The sequence below is a fragment of the Diadema setosum genome, chromosome 22, assembly GCF_964275005.1.
Source record: "Diadema setosum chromosome 22, eeDiaSeto1, whole genome shotgun sequence".
Taxonomy (NCBI): Eukaryota; Metazoa; Echinodermata; class Echinoidea; order Diadematoida; family Diadematidae; genus Diadema; species Diadema setosum.
In genome coordinates this window covers 890,788-913,525 of record NC_092706.1, presented here as the reverse complement: position 1 = coordinate 913,525, position 22,738 = coordinate 890,788, and the positions used below count along the sequence as shown (strand labels likewise).

The window sequence follows — 22,738 nt, the reverse complement described above, 5'->3', positions numbered from 1 at the left end:
ATCTGGCTACAGAGTTAACACTGTATTGACAATAAAATCGGCTGTGAATTTTCCAGAAGCAGTAAAGCATGGAAGAGATGAGATCTTGTGTTAGATAAACAGAATAAATCAATTCAGCATGTCATATGGAGCACTTTGAGAAAAATTACCAATTCAAAATTTGAGGCATGTTCAAGATTTTTACATTGAATAAGAAGGAAGTAAACACATGAAATTTGATTCAACAATGAATATCAAAAACATTCTTCAACTAAATCATCTCACTCTGCACTTTTTTTAACATTAATATCTGGGATATTATCACGGTTTCATGAGGACCGGTTTCATTATTATCTACCCTGATGTCACTATAAATCTATATGGGTTGTTTGGATACCTTCAAACTATTTTAACCCGTTGAGGACGGTTTGATTTTGCTACAACACGCATTTCCCAACGACACCTGCCCGAGTATACTCGGGACTCGTCCTCAACGGGTTAAAGGGATTCTACAGTTTTGGTTGAGACCTTCTTTAGGTTTTTAACATTTTTGGTGAGTTAATGAGAAACCTCTCATGAAATATGAAAGAGTATGTAATTCCAAGAGGGATTCAAATTCTATTTGAATTCCCTTTTTTATGAAATGGCCGAGACAATACATCACAATCCATATAAAAGGTGGGACCCACCTTTTATTAGGATCACTTTGTTTTATTTTGTTTTTGGATGTCTCAGCCATTCCAGAACTGATTTTGTCTAATAAATGTTGAATTCCTCTTAGAATGTTATCCTCTGTACTATTTCATAAGTTGTTTCTTGGTATCTCACAAAAAGTTAAAAGCCGAATCCTCATCTCCACCAATACTATTCCATCCCTTAACCCATTGAGGATGGACTGATTTTACTACAACACGCATTTCCCATAGACCCCTGCCCGAGTATACTCGGGACTCGTCTTCAACGGGTTAACTACACTTGTATGACATGAAGAGAATGGGCAACCAGGAGATATCACGACAGTTTTCCTTACTTGGTTCCAGTGACTTGGTCCTCAATCTCCACAGATCCGAGTCTCCTATACAACTCATACATCATTTTCTCCCCTTTATAGCCTGAGCCCCGCCCATCAATCCTGGCAACGATGATGTGGTAGTTACTCATCAGGTACGTGTACCAACCCTGGATGAACTTTGTATCCACCTGTCAAAAGATTAAAAAGGCATTCCAGACGATTTTCATAATTTCACATCATGTAGTACATAAATCAACGCAGCTCCATGTATAGATTCGTGGAATTTATTGGGGTCTCTGAGCAGAGAAACCAATACTCTGAAAATCTTTAAAACAAATTACACTAAACAGTGTTGATGACATAGGAGCCTCACATATTTCAGAAATGTAGCAGTGTAATTTCATTACGATACCACTTGCCAACAAGTTCACCTGTGTAGAATCTATGCATGCCTTCTTCTTTTGTTCTACTTCCTTGAGCCACAACTCCTGCATTTTTATGGTAACTCTGCTATGTCATCATCCTTGTTCACTGCAATTTGTTTATTATAAATTTTGAAAACATTCTTATTCCTCATCCCAATCACTATAAAATCTAAAACTCTGTACTCAATATAACCAATTTATAGTTGTTCAAATGTAAAAGTCTGAAAATCATCGGGAGGTCTCCTTTAATGTCATGTGTTCAAGATAACCATCATAAGAAAGCATAAATGCTGACCAGAGGAGAATAGGGGATGTCTACAACAGAAATAAGAATATCAGGACAGAAAACATAGAAAAAAGGGTAAACAAAAACAAATTTGGTAAAAGTCTAAGGTGTTCTAATGGCAAGTGTCGATTACAGGGTTTTGATTGAGATTCCCTAAATTGTAAGGATTGTTAAAAGAATTTGAAAACATGCATACACACATCTGTGCACACATGCACCTACACACACACACACACACACACACATACATACATACAATATGTCCACTTTTCACTACCACAGGACACTTGAATCAGAATGACCCCTGAATTTAAACTGTATTTGAAATGAATTCAAAATATTGAAAGAGTAAATCAACAAATAAAATACCATATACAATGTAAATGCTAGATGTGATTTGCCTATGTTTTATCTTGTATGCTTTTAAAACATTTTTCCTTTATCATGATGCAAACAATAGTTTTTCTTTTCCAAAATCACTGTCAACTATCACCTACCGTACCTTGCTGTTACCATTTGATTACATTCTTGTTCTGTCATTCTTTTTTTTTTTAATGAGAAAAAAAGCAGAGAACATCATTCACTAAAGGTAGGTTTTATAAACAGATGTACTCATTATTTCGTGTCTTCATCCTCACACATTTACTACAGATTTTGCGCTTGTGGATGTGTCTTTGTGCCAATTACTTTTGTGACAAATACTTTTTGTGTTATTCTTTTTCCATACACTTTCTGTTGTTGTTGTATACTTGCTATCTATTTGCCTTGTGATGAATGAGGATCAAGACTGTTGCTATGGTTTCTTACGTTTTGGCTCCCTGGGCCTCCGTAGACATCGATCATGAGGGGGTGCTTTCTTGCCGTGTCAATTTCTCGTGGGACCAGAAGCTCGATGGGAATCTGGTAATTTCCATCTTTGGACTCTGTCTTATACAATCGCTTGACGACGTAATCCTTGAAAGAGAGACACAAAAAAATACATCCTGTAAAGGATACTGTTTTTTATCATAGTACAGATTTGCCAGTTACGAATCTAGGCGAGATTTGACTTCGCATACAGTCTAAAGAGATTAGCGACTTGATGGTTGATATCTGGACAATTTTATGCGGAACAATACCTGCTTCTTAGGGTAATGTTCAAAGTGAATTGATACTCTTGTTTAAACAAAAAGCATACTTTTTAACCCATTGAGGACGGACTGATTTTGCTACAACATGCATTTCCCATAGACACCTGCCTGAGTATACTCGGGACTCGTTCTCAACGGGTTAAAGTAAGCTTTCAATTGTGATCCAAACTTCGCTGATGATTACAGAAAAACTATGACTTTTCTGTCCACTCCAGAAGGAAGAAAAATTTAGATCACATTCAAAACATTGATATTCAAATTGTGATTACAACACAGGATTTTCTTTTTTTGAGCTTGTAAGGGTTTTATTTAGCAAGGCATTTTCTTCATGAGCTTTAGTACGTGTATGCCTTACAGGCAAGGCACTACATAAGCACTTGCCTGATTACCTGTGGCAAGTGTTTTGGAACAATGTGAAAAAATGATTGCCTGAAGTGAGTGAGCAAAAAATAAAACCACCTTTTTCCCCCCACTTTTTCCTCTTCAAACCCATGAAGTCAACTATACAGAGGACCCTTTCTTGACGCAATGAACTTTAATTTTATTTCAGTAACTTTTTCCAACACTTACCTGAAGCAGCCCCAATGCAATGCAACAGCAACACTTGATTGAACCAAGTTTGTAACTCTAATGTGTTTAATTGTGCAAATCAATGTGTGCTGTTTATTCAAATGATTGTGTGTTATTAAGCACTTGATTTACAAGTGATTTTCTAAACATCATTTTCTCATATTTTTGGACTCTCTCTTTGGGCACATAAAATCCATGTTCAGGAATCTAAAAGTGTTTTGCAACAAACTGAAAATCTGCTTAAGTGGTAAGTGTTAATAAAAAAAAGTAGTTGTGTAGCACCCTGTTACAGGGCTTGTGGTTTGCAAAGAATTTTACCAAGATGTAGTAAAATTCAGAGTTGCAAATTCAGTGCAGACAAGACGATAGTTTCGGCAGCAGAACAACCCAAGAACTTGATGAGTCAAGGGACATCGATGATAATTGTAGAGTAAGGCAAGATCATGACAGAGCCTTGCTCTGAGTGTGGAGAAAACTGCGCACACTGCCATTTACCTTGTCTTTGTATGCTTCAACCACCGCCGCATTGTCCTGTACTATGGTGTAGTTTGAGGAATCCACGGCGTGGAGCGTTGTCTTGGGAACCCAGGGACCGTGGCACTGAAGGAAGTAGCGCGTGGCCTCGTCATTGAACATGGCACTGAAGTAGGTGCAGGTCTGGTTCATCAACTTACATGTGATACAGGACTTGGTGCCAGTGGCAACATTCAGGCTATGAGAGAGAGAAATCAAGAGAGCGAGACAGAGGTAAGAAGTGTATAAATCGTAAATGAGGTTGAGGTTCTGAATTGTAGTAAATTGCATATGGTACTAGAGCGTGCAAATGCTTGTGAGGATGCACTTGGGCATATGCAATAAAGCAAAGATTATGTTACAATGTATGACCAGAATTAGTTATGTTCTGTGTACAACTTATACCTGTAGTTATGTTCTGTGTACAACTTATACCTGTAGTTATGTTCTAAGTAAAACTTATAGTTATGTTCTAAGTACAACTATTCAAATAATTAAGTGCTGTATACAACTAATCCAATTCCTGATTGTGTCTCCATAAAAATATATTTGCCACAAGCGGCTATTTGAAAGTTACCTGAACATGGTCCTGTTGCCAGGCCCGAACTCTGTGCTGAGGAAGTAGAGTGTGTTGGCGTCCTTGTTGTAGGCCACGATACTTGTGACCTCCCATTGACCTTGGGTCAGGAAGGTCACCTCTCCAGCCTCAGCATCCTGGGTAAAATGAGACAAAAAATTAGCGGCTGCATCACAATCGACACTTGGCTGTCATACCTACCTTGATGTTGTACACTTCTTGTTTGACTAGTCAAAGTTCAATACAGAGGACTGAAATCCTCATTTGATTGTACAAATTGTACATGTAGGTATCACTTTCTTGCCAACAAGGACCAAATATTTGATACAAGTGACTGATTTTAGTCACATATGCTCAGAATTCTCAGGGAATGAAGCAGAGGAATGCTACAACATATTAAAGATGTACTTGGGGGAAAAATAGAGCCCTAATATTTTCTTGAGAGTGCAATTTTTGTTTGTTTTTTAACCGAGTTGCCATGACTGCTAACCATATCCTTCAGTTATAAGGAACATTTCAACATGTAACATTAAACAACATTCTCTATACATGTATGTCTCAATAGTCTTTTATAATCCTGCATGAAACATTTTCATGTCAACGCATCATTCAACAGATCAATAGAAATATTGGGTTCCCAGAATTTAGCTCCAGTCTAACAGCAACAACAGCTATGGTGTGACCATAATGATAACAATGATGATGATGATGATGATGATGATGATGATGATGATGATGGTGCTATCACCACCACTACTACTCCATCGTTGGCATGGCAACTCACCTTTGAAGTGACCTGTGCTATATGATAGAAATTTCCCTTTGGACCCTCCCTCTGTGGAAGGATGGTGAAGTAGGACTCGCCTCCGTCTGCAAAGATGATATCTCCCCTCTACAAAAGTTGGAAAAGAAAATGTGGTACACAAAAACCTTGGTAAGTCACAAAAAGGAAGAAGTTTGAAGGCTTCATGGCTTGACATTGCACACTTAATCACCATCAGCAGGTAGAGTGCATCTTAACCCATCCGAACAGAAACCTGGTATACCACATTCCCAAAATGTAGACAAAGAGTGTCTGTATGTGTGGCCTAAATTTATGTTTATTTGTGTTCTGCTGACCCCCCCCCCCCAAAAAAAAAAAAAAAAAAAAAAAAAACTTTGATCGAAAGATTAGTTTCTTCTGTCATCTATTATTCTTCTATCTCAAAAATGTGTTTATTTTTGTCTTATCTACCTTTTTCCTATAAGTAGCAGTGCGCTTGTTTTGCTATAAAGCTTGTTTGAAGACATACACGGTGTACGTAGCCATCAAGGCTGAGCTCACTAGATTTTGACTTTCGCTGACCCCATTCGGCTGTCATTATAGTGTATAACAAAAGAATTTGCAAGCCCATCAGCGCATGCTCTATTCATACCTCATGTCCAATCAATATCATCAATCAATACAATGTCACTTTGTGTCACATTATCTGATCTTCCACTAGATGGATACGCTACTCTGAACATCAGGTACAAGAAGATATATGCATTTCTGATAATTGGTAAAGTTACTGTAAAGGTGGACATTTTTGTTTGCTATCTGCAATACTATATTATACTGTATTTTGATTGCATGGATTTCAATTCAACTTACCCTGCCAAGTGTGGAAAACTACTCATGCAGAAATTGTCACTAACATTAATCACTATGTGTCACTTATTGTCACTAAAATCATTATGTAATTCTAAAAGTCGTTCTCACCTGCACGATCCATCCGTTTGTTGTCTGGTGCTCATAGTTGACATCGCAGACTCCTGAATCCACCTGGCACAGGGTGATGAGGGAAATATTCTGAGGCCGGTTCCACCACGTCACGGCGACTTGGTACTGGTCCTTCCACACCGCACTCTTGAAATAATGCTCCCTGGGGGCAGATGGATGGAGTGAGAAAGTTTGTTGGACCTCCTTCAGTAATACTGTATATACCATATATTTAGCAAGTCTAAATTTTCGTGAATCGGGACTTCTCGATGATTTTGCAAGTGGTTAAATTTGCGATCGTGGAGTACTGAACTGAACGGAGAAATGTGCATACCAATACGTCACTATCATATCGAGATCAGAGTCAATTTTTTCTTGTGTCTTTAATTTCGCGAATAGCACCTGACTTGTGAAATTCGCGAAAATGAAAACCTCGCGAAATATTCAGCATATACAGTTAACCTCCTTTGGGGACAGACTTGACACAGTATTACACAGTGGATACCATGGCCACTTTCATAATGTTATTCTTTGATCAACTGCAGTTTCCTCTATTTACCTGGCAGCATTCTATATGCTGAAAGTATTTCAGTTGTTACTTTGGTAGGCCTAATTGCATTTAGGCCTAATTGCATTTATGATATCATTTGGCAACTGCATTCTTCTACATTAAACCTACATGTGCCTTGAGTGTCAATTAGCAGAGAAACCCAACAGCATTGTACACACTGTCTTAAGTCCTTGGAACAGACAAGGATACATAGGCCCAAATAGAAACAAGGAAAACTGGGCTAGCACTTACTGGTCCTGGAACTGAGCAGGAGGCTTTATGTGGACCAAATTCTGCTGGTTGTTGGTTGACATCACATAGAGTTTGACCACTGGGTTGGTGTATCCGGGCTTGGGATAACTGATGTACTTCACCTGAAATACAATCGAAGATTAGAAAGGTGTTGGACCCTACATCAAAACAAGCTTTATAGGTATGACAAAAGAACATCTTTATTGGTATCATCATCAAAGGAACTGTCATGAATCAATTAAACAAAGGAAATCCTGAAAGAAATGCCTCTGACAACCTGAAATTAGAATGGACACAATGATGAAATCAATGTTACTCTTACCAGGTATGTGCAGTTAAATGGAAGAGCCAGCTTACAATTTTAAGTTAACTGCTGGCACAAAAGCCTAGTGATACTTTTTTTTTTTTTTCAAGCAATATTCTCATAAACAAAGGGAGACATACAAAATATACTGGTACTACCTTTTGACACATGTGTGCTTCACTGTACATCTGATTATCACAATATGGATATCACGACTGATAAAATAAACATAAATAGCACATCCTCCAATCTTCCACAAGTGACAACCAACTATGGTGGGAAAGAAAATCCCTGCTTTGAGAGGAGCTGTTGAGGCTTAGTGGTTGAGACCACAGACTATCAATCATTAGGTCACTGGTTCAAGTCCCCTGGCTGCAGCAGTTGTGCTCCTAGGCAAAGAACTTAATCCCCATTGACTCGTCCTTTGGAGGGTACTTAGAGCCATCAGTACCATGGTTGCCGACTTGCAAGCGCTCATTGCTTTCTCAGCAATCATGTAAAACAAACCAAGATCAAATTTAATTCAAGTTAGACCAACCTCACTGTAAACCTTGTTGTCGTAGTACGGGTACCACGCCTTGGGCACTTCAGTATCATTGAAGGAGGCAAAGAGAAGAAGGGTTCCATCTTCGTACCAATAGATGGCGTTGTTTGAATCCAGAATCTCCTCTGTCAGGCAGAAATCAAAGAGAGAGGAAACATGACTAGTCTCAGATCAATATGATGCAAATACATCAATATTGCACTAATCTTTTACCTACAGACAGACAGACAGACATTCATACACACACATACACACACAAATGAGTTTGAAATTCTATGGATAATCTCACAAAGTAGTAGATTTTTTGCAACAATGTATGGCCAAAATCAAAATATCAATGACAGCAACAAATATTCCTTGACCCAGTTTTGTCCTGTGCGCATAATATGCCATTGCAATCACGGCAACACACCTTCTAACACTTTTCCACAAAGCACCATGAACATCAACACTTTCAGAATAACATAATATGTACTAATTAAATTTGAATATTTTTTCTACTTCAAACAGCAGCCATAAATTTGATTTTGTCATGTACTTCTTTTTTTTTATTGCCACAAAATACTACTCTCTAATCTCAGTACATCAAGACCTAGTATGTAGGCCCTACGGTGTGTGCCAAATTTCATATAAAACTGTTGAAAATGCAGATTTCCATTGCTCTCAAGCTTTTCACTTTTCTTTTCTTTCTTTTTTTTTGGGGGGGGGGGGGCATGGTAAGCTTGAACTACCAAGATTTCATTATGGGTGCACAATGCACTCAATCCAAAAGGGCCATATGTGACCCGCTACAACAAAAAGGTCCTAAAGTCGCGCACGGTCGAAGCCGTGAAAATAGAGTTTGAAGTCAGAGCATTAAAATTGGTCAAAATTTACGATTTTCTGATTTTGATATATTATTGGAGTCTAACATGTCTTCTATCATCTGTCGAAATTTTGAAGCAAAATGATCAAAGGAAAGCCAAAAAAATAGCATTTTTCTGAGCCATGTTTTTTGGCATTTCAACGAAGCAGAAACTGGTTCGAAAATTTGGATTGAGCGCCACAGATAGGTTCCGCCCCTAACAACGACGAGAGTGAGCTCATTGGTCAGTTTGCTGCTTGCTGCTAACCGAAGCGTGAAGCTCGCACACTGCCCAGTCGACTGGTGCGTGCGGGCGGGGTGCGCTATGCTCAGCCGCTTCTCACATCCTGGTCACTGATTGGTTGGTGAGGAGACCGCAGACGCTCAAACTCTTCGGGGGTTGCTAGGGCTTACCTTCTATTGTCCATTATTGAGGTGGAAACTGACTTGTGTGTCCCTTGATCGCGATTGCCTCGAAAGGAAGACTTTTAGGGCGCTTTTCTCAAAACAGTGATTTTCCAGACGTCTCGACATGCTCTCTTTTAAACATCGATATCTCCACAGCCGATAATTTTTATAAAATGTGTTATATATCAATTTAAAGCAGAAAGATTAGGGGATTAAATCATGCAATTTTCAAATAATCGACCTCCCCCGACTTTAGGATCATTTTGTTGTAGCGGGTCACATATAATCTTCATACCATATCAGATATTTCACGGCAAACTTTTGTTGGTGCAACATTCATTACCAAATTTGCTATTTCCACCTTTGCCTCTACATTTGCAGTGCACGGAAACTATAGGAACACTGTGCATTCTGTCCTGAAGGGTTATTTTACTTCCAACCCCCACTCAGACAACTCATTTATTACCTACATTTTTCTTTTCATGTGCAGTGATAGAAACTGGAACATTCCATTCCAGTCGAGAAGGGTAGTACAGCTTACAATGTCAAGAAGCCACTCCACTGACTTCTTGTATTATTCCCCTCCATGTCACCAGTTGTATGCATGATCATGCCCCGACTTTCTATTTTGACCCTTCCTCATGCATGTGTGATAAATGGAGGATTGGAGAATTCCATTTCGTCAAAGAGGGTTGTATTATCTAAATAAAGCCAATTGGGCAAGCCATCAAACATTTTCTCCTTCACACCAGTATTTTACAATGACCAAGTCCCTCTTTGCTACGTATTTTGGTTGCTTCTTTTGGTGTGAGCAGTGAGTGTAATATTGGGTCATTCTGTTCTGTCCACAGGGGGTTTATTACCTTCATACACCCAATCAGGCACTCCATTAAATATTTGTCCCTCCACACCAGTATCTGTGATGGCCACCGGATCATTGCCCACTGCAGCCTGGTAGTACAGATTATTCTGGTAGACAAAAACCTGAGAAGTAAAGGCAATAGAATACAGACATTAAACAGTGAAAGATTTTTGAAGACTCCTATTCAATACACCACATTCATGCAAACACTGGAAAATGTTAAAACTCCAGAAAACACAGTAAAACCAAGAAAAACTGCTAAAAGGGTATACATTTCACAGTTCAGCCTCAACTTACAAACATTGTAAGCTACATGTACTACAAAATTACTTTACATTCTGCTACATGTACATATCCACATCATATACAATCTAATGTCATCAAAGTGGCTGACAGCACCAGTGTTTAGGCATGACCTGTCCTACATCATGCATTGTACATTATCTTATAGAAGCCACTACAGAAGTATACAATACTGTTTTGGTATGATCAGTCTTGTACATATCTAAATAAGGTGCCAAATTAAATTCTGTGCTGAATTTATTTTCCACTAGGAAAAAATATCCTATCAGTATGTAAAAAGAAAGATGAAAACACTGGTCAAAAGATGACCTTAACTGTCCTCAGTTGATGAATTGAGGTATGGAGCACTACATGCCTTTTATACCACTTGGCATAGAGTAGATGTCTTATTGTATCCCAATAGGTTCTTTGGAAGGAAATAACATTGTTTCACTGGTAAATTGGTTCCGTATGTTAAGATATCTAATGGAATGACAGTACTTTCATCATTGGCTTATAGGTAAACTTTGGCCACCTTCATTGGCACATAAAAGAGTTCAAGTGTTGAAGACTAGTCTTGAGTATAGTCAGTGTAAGTGTCTATGGGAAATGTGTGTTCTGGCAAAATCAGCTCTTCCTCAATGGGTTAAAGACCCAGACAAGAGCTGAGCTGCTCTGCAGAATGTTGTGTGCTGTTTGAAAGTTTGCAAGGTGAAAGTCTAAGTGAGGAAGACAGGTTAGTGGTATAAACACCATGCAGAGAATGCACAAGATACAACAGGTGCCTGGATGAGAGTGACATGGGGGTCATCACTGCAGTGCACCCATTGGCCCGAATTCACGAAGGTGGTACAAATGAAACCATGGTTTAAACCATGGACAAAAACCATGGAATGCCAAGTGTCGCATGCCAATATTTCGCTACGAAATCAGTCATTTCGTCGATGAAATGATTATTTTGTAAAGAAATGACAACATTTTGTAACTAAATGAACATTTCGTCCACGAAATGATAATTTCGTTAACGAAACAGTCATTTTGTCAACGAAATGACCAATTTCGTAACGAAATATTCTGTTTGACACTTGGCGCTCCGTGGTTTTTGTCCATGGTTTAGACCATGGTTTTGTTTGTACCACCTTCGTGAATTCGGGCCAATGGGTCCAAGTCATCTTACCAAGGCAGTATTGGTGGGGGCCCAGGTGGCATACTGCAGGTGGACTGGGCTGGACACGCCCGGTGGCACCAAAGTCCCACTTATAGATCTGAGATGAGGTGAGGTGTGGGAGAGGAAAGAAATATATACAGTATATACAATAAAACTAAAACAAGGATTTTATTCAGCCTGTTGGATCCAGTACATCAAAAGATGAAAAGAAGACATTCTCATGATTTATTACACCAAAACCCTGAAGAAGACATGTGACCTGTCAAAAATTTTGCACAACCATTAAAGTTGTTGGACACTAAAAATGCATTACAATCTCTGAATTTCGTTCTCATTAAAAATAATCTATCTATCTATCTATCTATCTATCTATCTATCTATCTATCTATCTATATATATGTACATATACATAATAAAAATTCATATATACAGATAGAGAGAGGAGAGAGAGACAATCAGACAGACAGACAGACAGACAATTGAAAAGAATGATGTACTAAATAAACCTTCAGAATTATAAACCTATGACTTCATTCTTGGATCATCAAATTTCATCAGAATAACGAATTGTAACCAACAAGCACAATGACTGAACAACTAAATAAACTGTTCATCTTGTAACATGAATTTGTGTTGTCATTACTAAAGTGGCATGATTAAGTCACTGGCACTGGGACTCTGATGGGTGATGTACAAAATCAATGATGCTTTATGAGTGTGGTGTGGAACTACAGTAGTTAACCACACAGACATATAGGCACAGAGACAGTGCTGGGACTTACTTTGTGGAGACTTCATAAATCTTGTAGATGGCTTCAAAGCTGGAGCGGTAGAGTTTCCTCTCCTGGGTGGATACCAGGATGTGCTCCTTGTCAGCATTCACCCACACTCTGACGATGCCTTCTTCATCCTGTACAAAGGTTAAAGGTTAAAGGTCAGGTCACAGGGTGAAGTTTGCTACAAATTCAAACCTTCTCTTCAAATTTCTTTTCTTTGCATAGCTGGCTAAGAGGGCTACGCATTCAAAAATGAAAGTTATGCTGGCCTGAAATGGTGATGCTATTCTCATGACTTCCACTGTATTAAACAAACTATACAGGCTGTTTGGAGACAGCTCACAAAATACTGTGGTTGTGCACATACAGAAAATTTACAGCCAATAATGGTATTGGCTGGTGGTAGTGCCACTGCCCAGAAAGCAGTAGATGACAGGCTCGAGTTCCATGATTCCTTAATTTTTCCAACGTTTGTTAAATTACAGACCGGGGCAACAGTTGCAATCTTACACATTTCATTTGTAGAGGGAGACAACTTGAAGAAAATTCACACCTCTATAATGGTAGCACTATATCTTTCAGTCATATATTTCATTTATATATTTCACAGATAATACAAAATACAAGCAATTACAACTTGCGACACAAGGGAAGCTTTGAGTTGGTTTTAATGTATTACAGTAAACATCAAACATTGCTCAATTCAAGAGATTCTTTCATTTGAGAGGATAAGTGATCTCTTAGATCTGTATATTGCTATATAAGAATTGTGATATGTTGGCAATGAAATGAACAAAAGAAATTTAATGCAAATAAATAACAATGAAAAATCAAACACATATCCCATTCAAGAGGAGTAATATCTGTCCATCTTCAGACCTTAGTGTTACAGATACTCTCACAAGATGTTAATGTAGAAATATAAAATAAGAGAAAGATATGATATCATATATATCAAAAATTGATATACCAAATGTGTCAAATTAGGAATCCAGTCTGTCTAAAACAAACCTAAATGAAACATTGCTTTACTACTCAATATTCTGAGCAAACAATCTGGTAGTGTAGCTGCAAGCCTTCATACACGATCCTCATGATAATTGATGAAGGGCATCATTTTGCTGTTGTTATGCATCAAAATCATAGTTCCTGTTGCTTATGTAATCATTCAAAACGGCGAGTTCAGGTTTAGATGAGGTGTTCCCGTCATGCATAAAACTGACATCTATTGAAGTTATGAACATTTTTATTTGGTTACCAGTCAAGTTTGCACCATTGATTCTACAATGAAAAAGCTCACACCTGTTTATGCACAAAGACTGCCTTTAAATCACTTCAGGCCAAGTTGGTAATGTCAAAGAGTGGGAAGAAATGAGGGTGTTTACCATCGTCCTGTTCGTGATGAGGATACTTGACTTGTTGCCAGAGATATCGACAGCGACAATATTGTTGGTGGAGTCCCGCATAATGTACTCATTTTCTGCAGACATGAGAAATGCACATCATGGAGAATGTTACCTGCTCAACCATGCTTACTTCAGAAGTTTAATTGCAGTAATTCTCTTTACACAAAATGCTTTTTTGTCTGAGCATAAAAACACAAGTACGATGCAATTTCTCCTTGCATCGCTACTCTGATTTTTACTGCTAAATTTGAGGATTTATGGTCTGTGACAAATTAATGTCACATGGGAAGGAAATATCCATACCTCTCTGAGCTAATATGCCTCTGGAACTGTCTACGGATTCTCAGTCATTTAAAGCAGCATCTCAAATGCTCCATATCATTCATTAGCCCGTAGAACGTGACGACATTTTGCTAAAAGCAGGATTAACAGCATCGGCACTGCTCCTCTACTACTCAAAATGATTAATGTCGAAAAGGGCACCAGGCTGCGGGAGAAATTTGCTCCCGAATAATTGCAAAAACAGCAAGACACAGAAACAATCTCTACAAATTGCACCGCAAGACCAAAAGTTACACCTGACTGAATCTTTGGGAAGTCATCAATCACGGACACCGCTGGGTTCAGCAATGTGCACTGTAGTAATCTTTTGTCAGCTATGGGGTTACTGGCATCAGTGCCTCACAAGAGATAAGTGTACAGGAAAATGTCATGTCATTATGCTACATATCATTCTTGAATGATATGAATAGATCAACCTTTTCTTCCTGAGCTCCAAAGAGCCGAATGAAAACATTCACCAATAGATATCTTTTGTCTATTACGAATAGGGTCCTTAGAAAAATAAAGAAAAAAAATAATTCTTTAAAAATAAATGATACAGCAATACTGTTGACAATCAACTCTGGTAATCCCAAAGTGATATGATGAAAGATGACACATGTTCAACAATATAGGGATACTGAGTAACTGAATTTTGAATTTCTGATAATCTTCCTCACATTCTCAATAATAATTACTCCAAACATTAATCCACATTGCACAAATCATCTTTGATATGCTGTTTCTGTTCATTATGTTAGTTACTTTGTCATTTGTTTTCCCATTTGCAGTCAAAATTATTATTTACATAACTCACTTTCATCACATCTGACATGCTGTAGCGCCTACTCTCAAGTCACAGAATAAATTTACTTTAGCTGATGAGAACGGCCCAGCACTACACGGTGTATGTTCACTGATTATTTGTCATACACTCCATGCGATCTTGATCCATCAACTCACAGCATAAGTACGACAGTCACAAAAGCACACAAGTTCTACTCTTGTTTTACTCTTGTAGAAAGTTTTACAAGCTTTACTCTTGTAGAATTATGAGCTACAGTGACAAGGAAGTCATAATTACAGTCCTAATCTTCTGATGGATTTCACTGAGCAATTCTTAAAATCAGCTGCAATACAGAAATCAGGATACATGTAGTTCAGCGGGACAGGGTTGAACATTACGAGAGGAAGTATGCAAATAAAACAATGAAGGTAATCTACCTGAGAACCACACAGCATCGAAATACTGTGGCTTGTACTGTTCGTCGAAGATGTCATCGAAGGTGAACTTTTCAAACACATGTTCCTCTGTACCTGGGGATAGGATAGAGTTTGAAAATCCACATGTTAGACCCCAGGCTCTAGAGGGCAGCAAAGCATTGCTGATTATGTTAAAATGGACTTGACTCGACAGCACATACATTTTAAATTTGACCCAAGGGTACGGACTCCTTTACGACCGTGAGGAGTCAGCTCTCACTGAGTGGGTGAAGCCGGTCGTCATGACAACATGTAATAAAGGCCATAACGTTGTGAGTAATATTGCCATTGCTTGATGTATAGCTAGTGTTAAAGGCACTTTCGATTTACTACCAAGAATCCCTGAGGCAATTTTGAACCGAGCAGTGAATTTGTTTTAGACACATAAAAAGCTATCAAGTGCTGTCTCTTGATTCAAATGGACACTAGAAGATAATATATCAGTAGCAGTAATGTATCACCAACTTTTTATTCCTCAGTTCTATTGTCTACTGTTTTCCTAATGACCAATGCCTGCAGGCCAATAAGTAAAGCAATAAAGAAATAAGTTACTTTTTTGCATATACGGGGACAAAATAAACAGTATACATATTATTTTTTATAGAGAGTTATATCAATGGCACATACATGACTGTGCATCACAAAACCAGCAAAACATGGCACAACCTGACTCTATGTGAGATCTGAAAATGGGGTAATTGGTCAACGTGGTTAAATATCAATTTGCTTTATTTTGTGAAAGAGCAGTTATTTTATTAACTTCGAAGTTGATCACTACAAGAATGTGAAAGTGTCTTTTTTTTTGTAATTTCTTTGAAACAACTTTTTTTTTCCCTAAAAAAGTGCATGTGATTGGGTAAGTCTGATAAGTCCCTTTTCATATTTTTTAATACACTCTTCACTTTCAACTCTAATAACTTTTGAAATAATGATGCAATTTAATCAAAAGTCAGAATTAATCCCTATATAGTAGTTGTTACGGAGATTTACATCCTATTTTTGGCCCCATTCATTATAGAGAGCACCACTGGGTGAGATTAAGCACTTGAGTAGACCCAAAAATCCAAAGCCTCTTTTTTCCACAAACACTTCCCCAGAGGGTATACTTTATTTCCATTATTTCAATGAGTTAGGAAATTCCACTTTTATTGAGTTACACATTTTAAGGCTTACCTTCTTCTCATTCAGAATCTGCCCTCAACTGAAATCATAAATCAACGTTTGGCCATTTCCTTTTTTATTGGTTTTGTGAAACAGTGTCATACATCAATAAGGATATTATTTTGAAAGCTCTAATCAAACAAAAGGCATATAAGATCACATGAATGGAATAGATATCATATAGTATGCTTCACAGAGATATTGTTTTTCATCTCTGTTACTACACATCACACATTCTATATGAAAACAGATAATGTGTGAGAGAAGACATGCATGGTTATCTTAATACAATGTTTGATCGCACACTGGCAGGTATAGTGATGTCAAGCCTTACTTTCAGGGATACACTGTCCTTTTATCATCTGAATTCAATCTTTTCTTAACCATGACATGAAAATTGATAGGAAACAAATCAATGTGACTGTCCTAATCACTGGACTTTACAAGTATAATTCATGATATATGTATCTACATGCAACAATTAACATATCGGTCAAACTCTTTATTTCTTGTTTCTTGAATAGTCGGGGATCATCAAATTTGTTTATTGGGCTGATGTAATTCCAACATATCAAAGATTTGTATTCCATTTCATACAGAAATTTGACACTGACAAATTACAAATATCAGGTAAGAAATTGGAAGTGAATTTTCAATAATTACTAAATAATGTGATGTGTCATATTTCTGCACTCTTGTACTTTAATGGATTTTTTTTAGTATGCATGACATCAAGATATATACCGGTACTCATCGTAAATTTGACATGCTACATAGGAAAAACAGATAGGGGGCAAGGACTGTCAATTTTTGTGCACATATGTAAGAGAGAGGAACATCAGGAAAGTGAACTATTTGAAAAACTGTCTACAATAACCTAAATCTATAACACACATCTGGACATCTACTCATCTTGATAAAACATACAAACATATATGATTTTCAAGCCTATCCTTCACAGAACATGGTTAATTCATAACTGCTATCACAACTCTCTTTTTGGAGATATTATGAATGAGCTTCCTATTTCTTATGAGAGAATTGCTTGATGAGAATGAGAACAACCTGATGACAGCAGTGAAAAGTGTCGTGAATGTCCAATCGTTTCTCAACAGATGATGTAATAAAATGCATCATTTCAGAGCGTACAATGAAAGTCAAAATCATCAGGGTTGGCAATCCCATTTATGACAATTTCATATTCACTGATTGATTTTCTCTAAGTTGTAACCAGACAGCTGTAGTCCTTTCCTTCACCAGGTGAACAATTTCTAAAAACCAAAGTGTATGAAAAGCTGCACATATCTAGTGATTCTATTTTTTTTTTAATACATATTAGTCTCTCAACTTACTGCACCGGTGACAAATTCAATGTTAGTAAACTGCAAAAACAGGAAAACCATGACTGAATAAGATTTGTTATTTCAAATGCATCAGTGGGACAAGATGGCAAACAAAATTTAAAAGAAACAAGCAAATACCACATTCAAACATAAAATCAGACAGAAAATGATGCAAAGGAAAGGGTAAATTCAATAGAGATAGACAAATAGGGAAAGAACAAGAATAGAAAGTGAATTGGACAGGAAGGAATGGAGGAAAAGTATACAGATAACAAAAAGACATCAGTATGTTTCTCAGGGGAGAGCAAATGTGCAGGTTATAAAAGCAGCATGCCCTGAAATTTACTTTTCTTTGGAACTGTGTGAGTTTAGAGAAATTTACTAACTAAAAGTCCATGCTCTGCACTATGTTGAGTTCTAGATATTTTGTATACAGATTTAGTAAGGCATTCTGATATTTCAATGTATATTTTTTTTTATCTACATTGAATTCATCAAGTTACCAAACGATGTTAAGCATGCATCCCTGAATTTTCATCAAATAAATGTTTCGTCCGATGTTCTGTTTTGTTCATTTGTCGTTAATTTTTTTTTTTTAATTCAAACAACTGACAATCATTTTCCATCGCCCTGCCTTGGATGTGTTGAACAAAGAAATTTCCTTGATTGAACTTTATCATTGCCCCATCCCCCCCCCCCTTTAGAAAAAAAAAAAATACTAGAGTACCAGGAGGCACAATTATTTCCTGTAGTTGTTCTTATTTTTTAGATCATTGAACCACTAGGGAAAAAAAATCAATACTATATTCCGACACTCCTTACAATTTGCATAATTGATTGTACAGCCCTGCCTACAAACTGCGGAGTATGCTAGAGAATCTATTGACTCCTCATTTGCATTCATTTATCTCACTGTTTGCTGCCACGGCAATTAGGACCTGGCCAAAAGTGGTCATGGCTCATAACAGCCACGTTCAAAGAGAGTGGGTTTTTGTGTTCGGCGATATGGTTATAAAGTGACTGAAATGAATTGAATTAAAAAATATGCCTGATGCTGCATTGCATTGAAAAACGGCGAGAATCATTACTCCAACGTTTGGCTACATTTAGCAACAGATACACAGAGTTTGTTTACATACAAACATTAGGTTTCCTAGGTGAAAATACAATGCTGTTACAAAATTACAATGTTATCATTTGCAGCCAAGAACACGTTTAGAAATAAGGCAACATTACAATAGACACATGAATTTTGATGCAAGAAGAAAACTGACAAGAATTAGAATGTTACATAAAAGAATGAATTATGACTATTGGCTGTAGCTTACAAGTTGATATTTCTTTTAAAGTGCAATATGTGCAGTGGTGAATAAAGCATGTGAGAATGAAATTAAAAATCATTATCGATGTTATTTCTTGAATGCTTCAACTCTTGCTGAAGTGGCTTGCGATACTTACTTCCACATACGTGTGTGAGCGAGACATGATGTGACAGGGACGGGAATCAGCAATTTAACATCATGGAATGTCACGCAGCAGGGTGAAAGAAATGAGAAATGGTCAAGGAGTGAAAAAAAAAAGGAGTTAAGACTCGGTTCCATATCATTCTGTGGAGTAATATACAGATAAGCATGTTGTAATACACCATGGAAGTGGAGATATACTTTCAACGAAATCCATTTGTTTGGCTGGACAATTTGCAAGCAGACAATTTATATATATTTGAACATAAGCACAGGGAAAGGAGGATGCAAGGAAAAATAACAACAAACACTAGAATGGAGCAAAAGCATTTTATTTCATATCTGACTAGATGTTGATGAATGCTATCACATATCTAATGATTTATGACTTGATTTTCCTCATTACTAGAGAGAAGCTTTTTTGATTCAAAATTAGTAATTCAGTAGAATGAATGGACTAATTAATCAGCAAATTATTGTCTATTATCAACTGAAAAAAGCAAACACACATTCGATGTCACCAAGTCTGTTTGGAGTATGATCCATCTTTACCGACTGATTTTTCACATGCATTCACAGTAGTCTTTTTAAAAACAATTTCTCATCTACATTACATTCTTGTATTAAAAACGTTTCAAACTGCAAATGAAATTTGGTGAAAAAGATAAACTTGACATAGGACTCAATGCAAGAGGAGAGAAATAAAAATTTGAAAATAAATTTTGTGCAAAACACACTCTTCAATTACCATTTTATGAAAATGAATACTTTCCCACATCATAAAGCCTTCCAATTATGTGCTCAACAAGTTTCAAAGTAATTTGGATTTCCCAAAGCAAGCACTTTAATGTTTTAGTCATCAATCAGGTATTTATTCACTTTTTTTTTCGGGGGGGGGGGGTGCTAGGGAGGCACAAACAGCTGTAAGTGAGAATATCTACAAAGAAAAAAAAGTTTGCAAGTCTAGATGATTTTGTCCTGTAATAAAACACAAATTTAAATTAGAGGGCAGCATTGGACATAAAAATAAAAAGCGCAAGCAATGAACAAATGAATATCATCATACATATTAAAGCAACTAAACATCTTCTTTGTACTGGTTCTAATCTAATTGCTGCTACATGGTTAGATTTCATGTTCACAAATAAAGCAGTGTATTACTTTACACGTCATTTGCTTAGCATGATTATGGCATGATAACATTCAATAAGTAATAAATGTCTTGGCTTAAACAACATTCTGACCATCTAAATATCATCTAAGTGATGCTGACATTTATATCACTTTTCCATAATGCATGAAGTACCTTAAATGACAGTTATGTTGTGAAAGGAAAAAGACATATTAAATTTTATTACATTTGAATTCTTGATTGGAAACAAATGCATTCTTATAATATCACTGTCATCTAAAAGTATCATGGATATTGAATATGGCCATTCCAATATGATGTAAGACTCCAAATCACAGAGTAAACTGTCAAATCATTTCAAGAAAACTGAACCTTTGTCATTTCAACCAGTGCGTCATATTCCTCACAGAACAAAACCTGAAGACTAAAACACACACACACACTAAAAAAAAAAAAAAAAAAAAAAAATGAAGCAAATATGCTCATGTTTGTCAAAACACATCTTATTGTCAATGCGGTATACCTGAAGTTATACATTACATCAAATCTCATTTCTATTCCACTGGTTTTTAATCAGAACCATATATAGCCAAAAACTAAAGCTACAACCCTTGGTCACTGTACAGTGTATAAAGCTACCTTCAGAAATTTCTGCCACAGAAAACATCTAATTCATGAAATCCTGGGGAATTTTTCTGCACATTTTATCTTCTTATCATTGTAAACTAACCCACTTGAATTCTAATCCATATCATCTTTTGGAACTGGTTGAATTAATTAAACCTGTATAAAAGCAGACAGAAATTTATCAAAAATTTATAAATTTGAGAGAAAACCTGGAATATTAGTCTTCTATAAAAATGAATAACAAACTTTTAAGAATCAATGACAAATTAAGCAATTAAGAGGCTTTTGATAAAGTAGCAACTGAAACAAATAATTATATAGAAACAACATGGGGCTTAAATTAAAAAAAAAAAGTTTTACTATAAATTACAAAACTATAACAATGAATAATAAACATTATGATAGAAAGACATAGACTAAATCACAGGATTGTTGTTTGGTGATTTGATTGGTTAATATGACCCAGTGTGATCTTCCAACACAGAAGTTAAGTGTATCTGCACTGCACATGTTGAAGACAACCACGATATCAGTTGCAGATTTTGACATGTGGATGGTCCCGTTCACATGCATACAGCAGCCTGCCAACAGCTTCGGAAGTCTGGGTGTCACAGTGAACGAATGGGCAAGTGGGACAACCTGAGATTGATTACAGAATATTATCTCCGAGTGTCACCCAGATCAACTACCACATGGCACACTCAAGACGGATGCAGTGGGTTTAATGGCAGAGGGAGAAACCAACTCTTCCTTTACACGTAGACTGAGTGACAGGTTCATGCATTACCCTCCATAAACCTTCCTGTGCTTTGGGTGCTGAGTGGCACAGAAAACCCCATAGCACTGCACACACTGTCCACAGTGCCTGGTACAGAGAGGGTTAAAGTAACAGGCTCATGCATTACCCTCCATTCTTTCCCCTTTAAGAGTCAAGAGCAGCTACCGGTCTTTTGACACCAAGGGTGCGACTGCTATGTCAAGCACCACATTATTCCATTCTGAATCTTTTGTGTCTTATAAAGTGGGATGCATGTCCACTTCTGTGAAGTATGCAGTATACAGTGTTGTTGAAGAATGGGAAACAAAATATGCAATGTTGACATTTGGGAGAAAAAAAAAATGTGTGTCTGTTATGTCTTTTGGTGATACTGCTAGGATGACATCATTTATAGAGCTAAAGAACAATGTCAAATTTTAAATGCCTTCATCATACTGGTTCCAAGCATTCTAGATCCAGTCCAAATGCTGGAAAAGGCCAGAGCAGTGTCATCACACACTGCTCGGATGCAAGACATCCACTCATAAATATCCGAGATGGGAAGTCACATGCCAAGATATCAGGCAGACATACAAACATACTTATGTACAAACAGAGATACACACAAACACCCTGGCTAGCCTCAAAACCATCAACTCAATTTGTATAAATTGGGTCATTTCAAAGGTAGGCCTCTTGCGTGATATATCTATTAAAATATAGGTATATATTCCCGCCATCGTCATGATAATTAAATTGACATTTCCCAAAATCTAGTTATTTGCAGCCTGGCAGCAAAGCACCTGCCTTACCATAAGGCAGAGATAGGACAATTTGATTCTCTTGAGTAACGTGCCATATATATATCAACATGTTCTGGGAAATACTGCAAAAGGGGACATCTAGATGTTCATACATCACCTGCCTCAAATATCAAACTGGGTTATTGTGATGGAGACAGGTGGAGAAAAGGGAATACTGTCTTAGAGAGGACCAATGAAATCAAAATGTTTTTCTTGGAATGATGTACCCTTTGAGATGT

The 22,738-nt window shown here is 37.1% G+C and overlaps 1 protein-coding gene across 1 annotated transcript in view; it reads right to left on the bottom strand.

The window, feature by feature from the left end:
• The window catches only part of LOC140245122 (A-type potassium channel modulatory protein DPP6-like), a 266,087-nt gene that overhangs the window by 3,603 nt on the left and 239,746 nt on the right, over positions 1-22,738 (bottom strand). The window contains exons 4-16 of the mRNA XM_072324721.1: positions 15,175-15,261; positions 13,609-13,703; positions 12,230-12,357; positions 11,457-11,544; positions 9,999-10,119; positions 7,878-8,008; positions 7,036-7,157; positions 6,234-6,396; positions 5,277-5,384; positions 4,493-4,629; positions 3,898-4,114; positions 2,510-2,656; positions 1,010-1,179 (exon numbers count right to left, since the gene is read on the bottom strand). Coding sequence (XP_072180822.1) covers positions 1,010-1,179; positions 2,510-2,656; positions 3,898-4,114; positions 4,493-4,629; positions 5,277-5,384; positions 6,234-6,396; positions 7,036-7,157; positions 7,878-8,008; positions 9,999-10,119; positions 11,457-11,544; positions 12,230-12,357; positions 13,609-13,703; positions 15,175-15,261 — 1,714 coding nt within the window. The remainder of the gene's footprint in view (positions 1-1,009; positions 1,180-2,509; positions 2,657-3,897; positions 4,115-4,492; positions 4,630-5,276; positions 5,385-6,233; positions 6,397-7,035; positions 7,158-7,877; positions 8,009-9,998; positions 10,120-11,456; positions 11,545-12,229; positions 12,358-13,608; positions 13,704-15,174; positions 15,262-22,738) is intronic.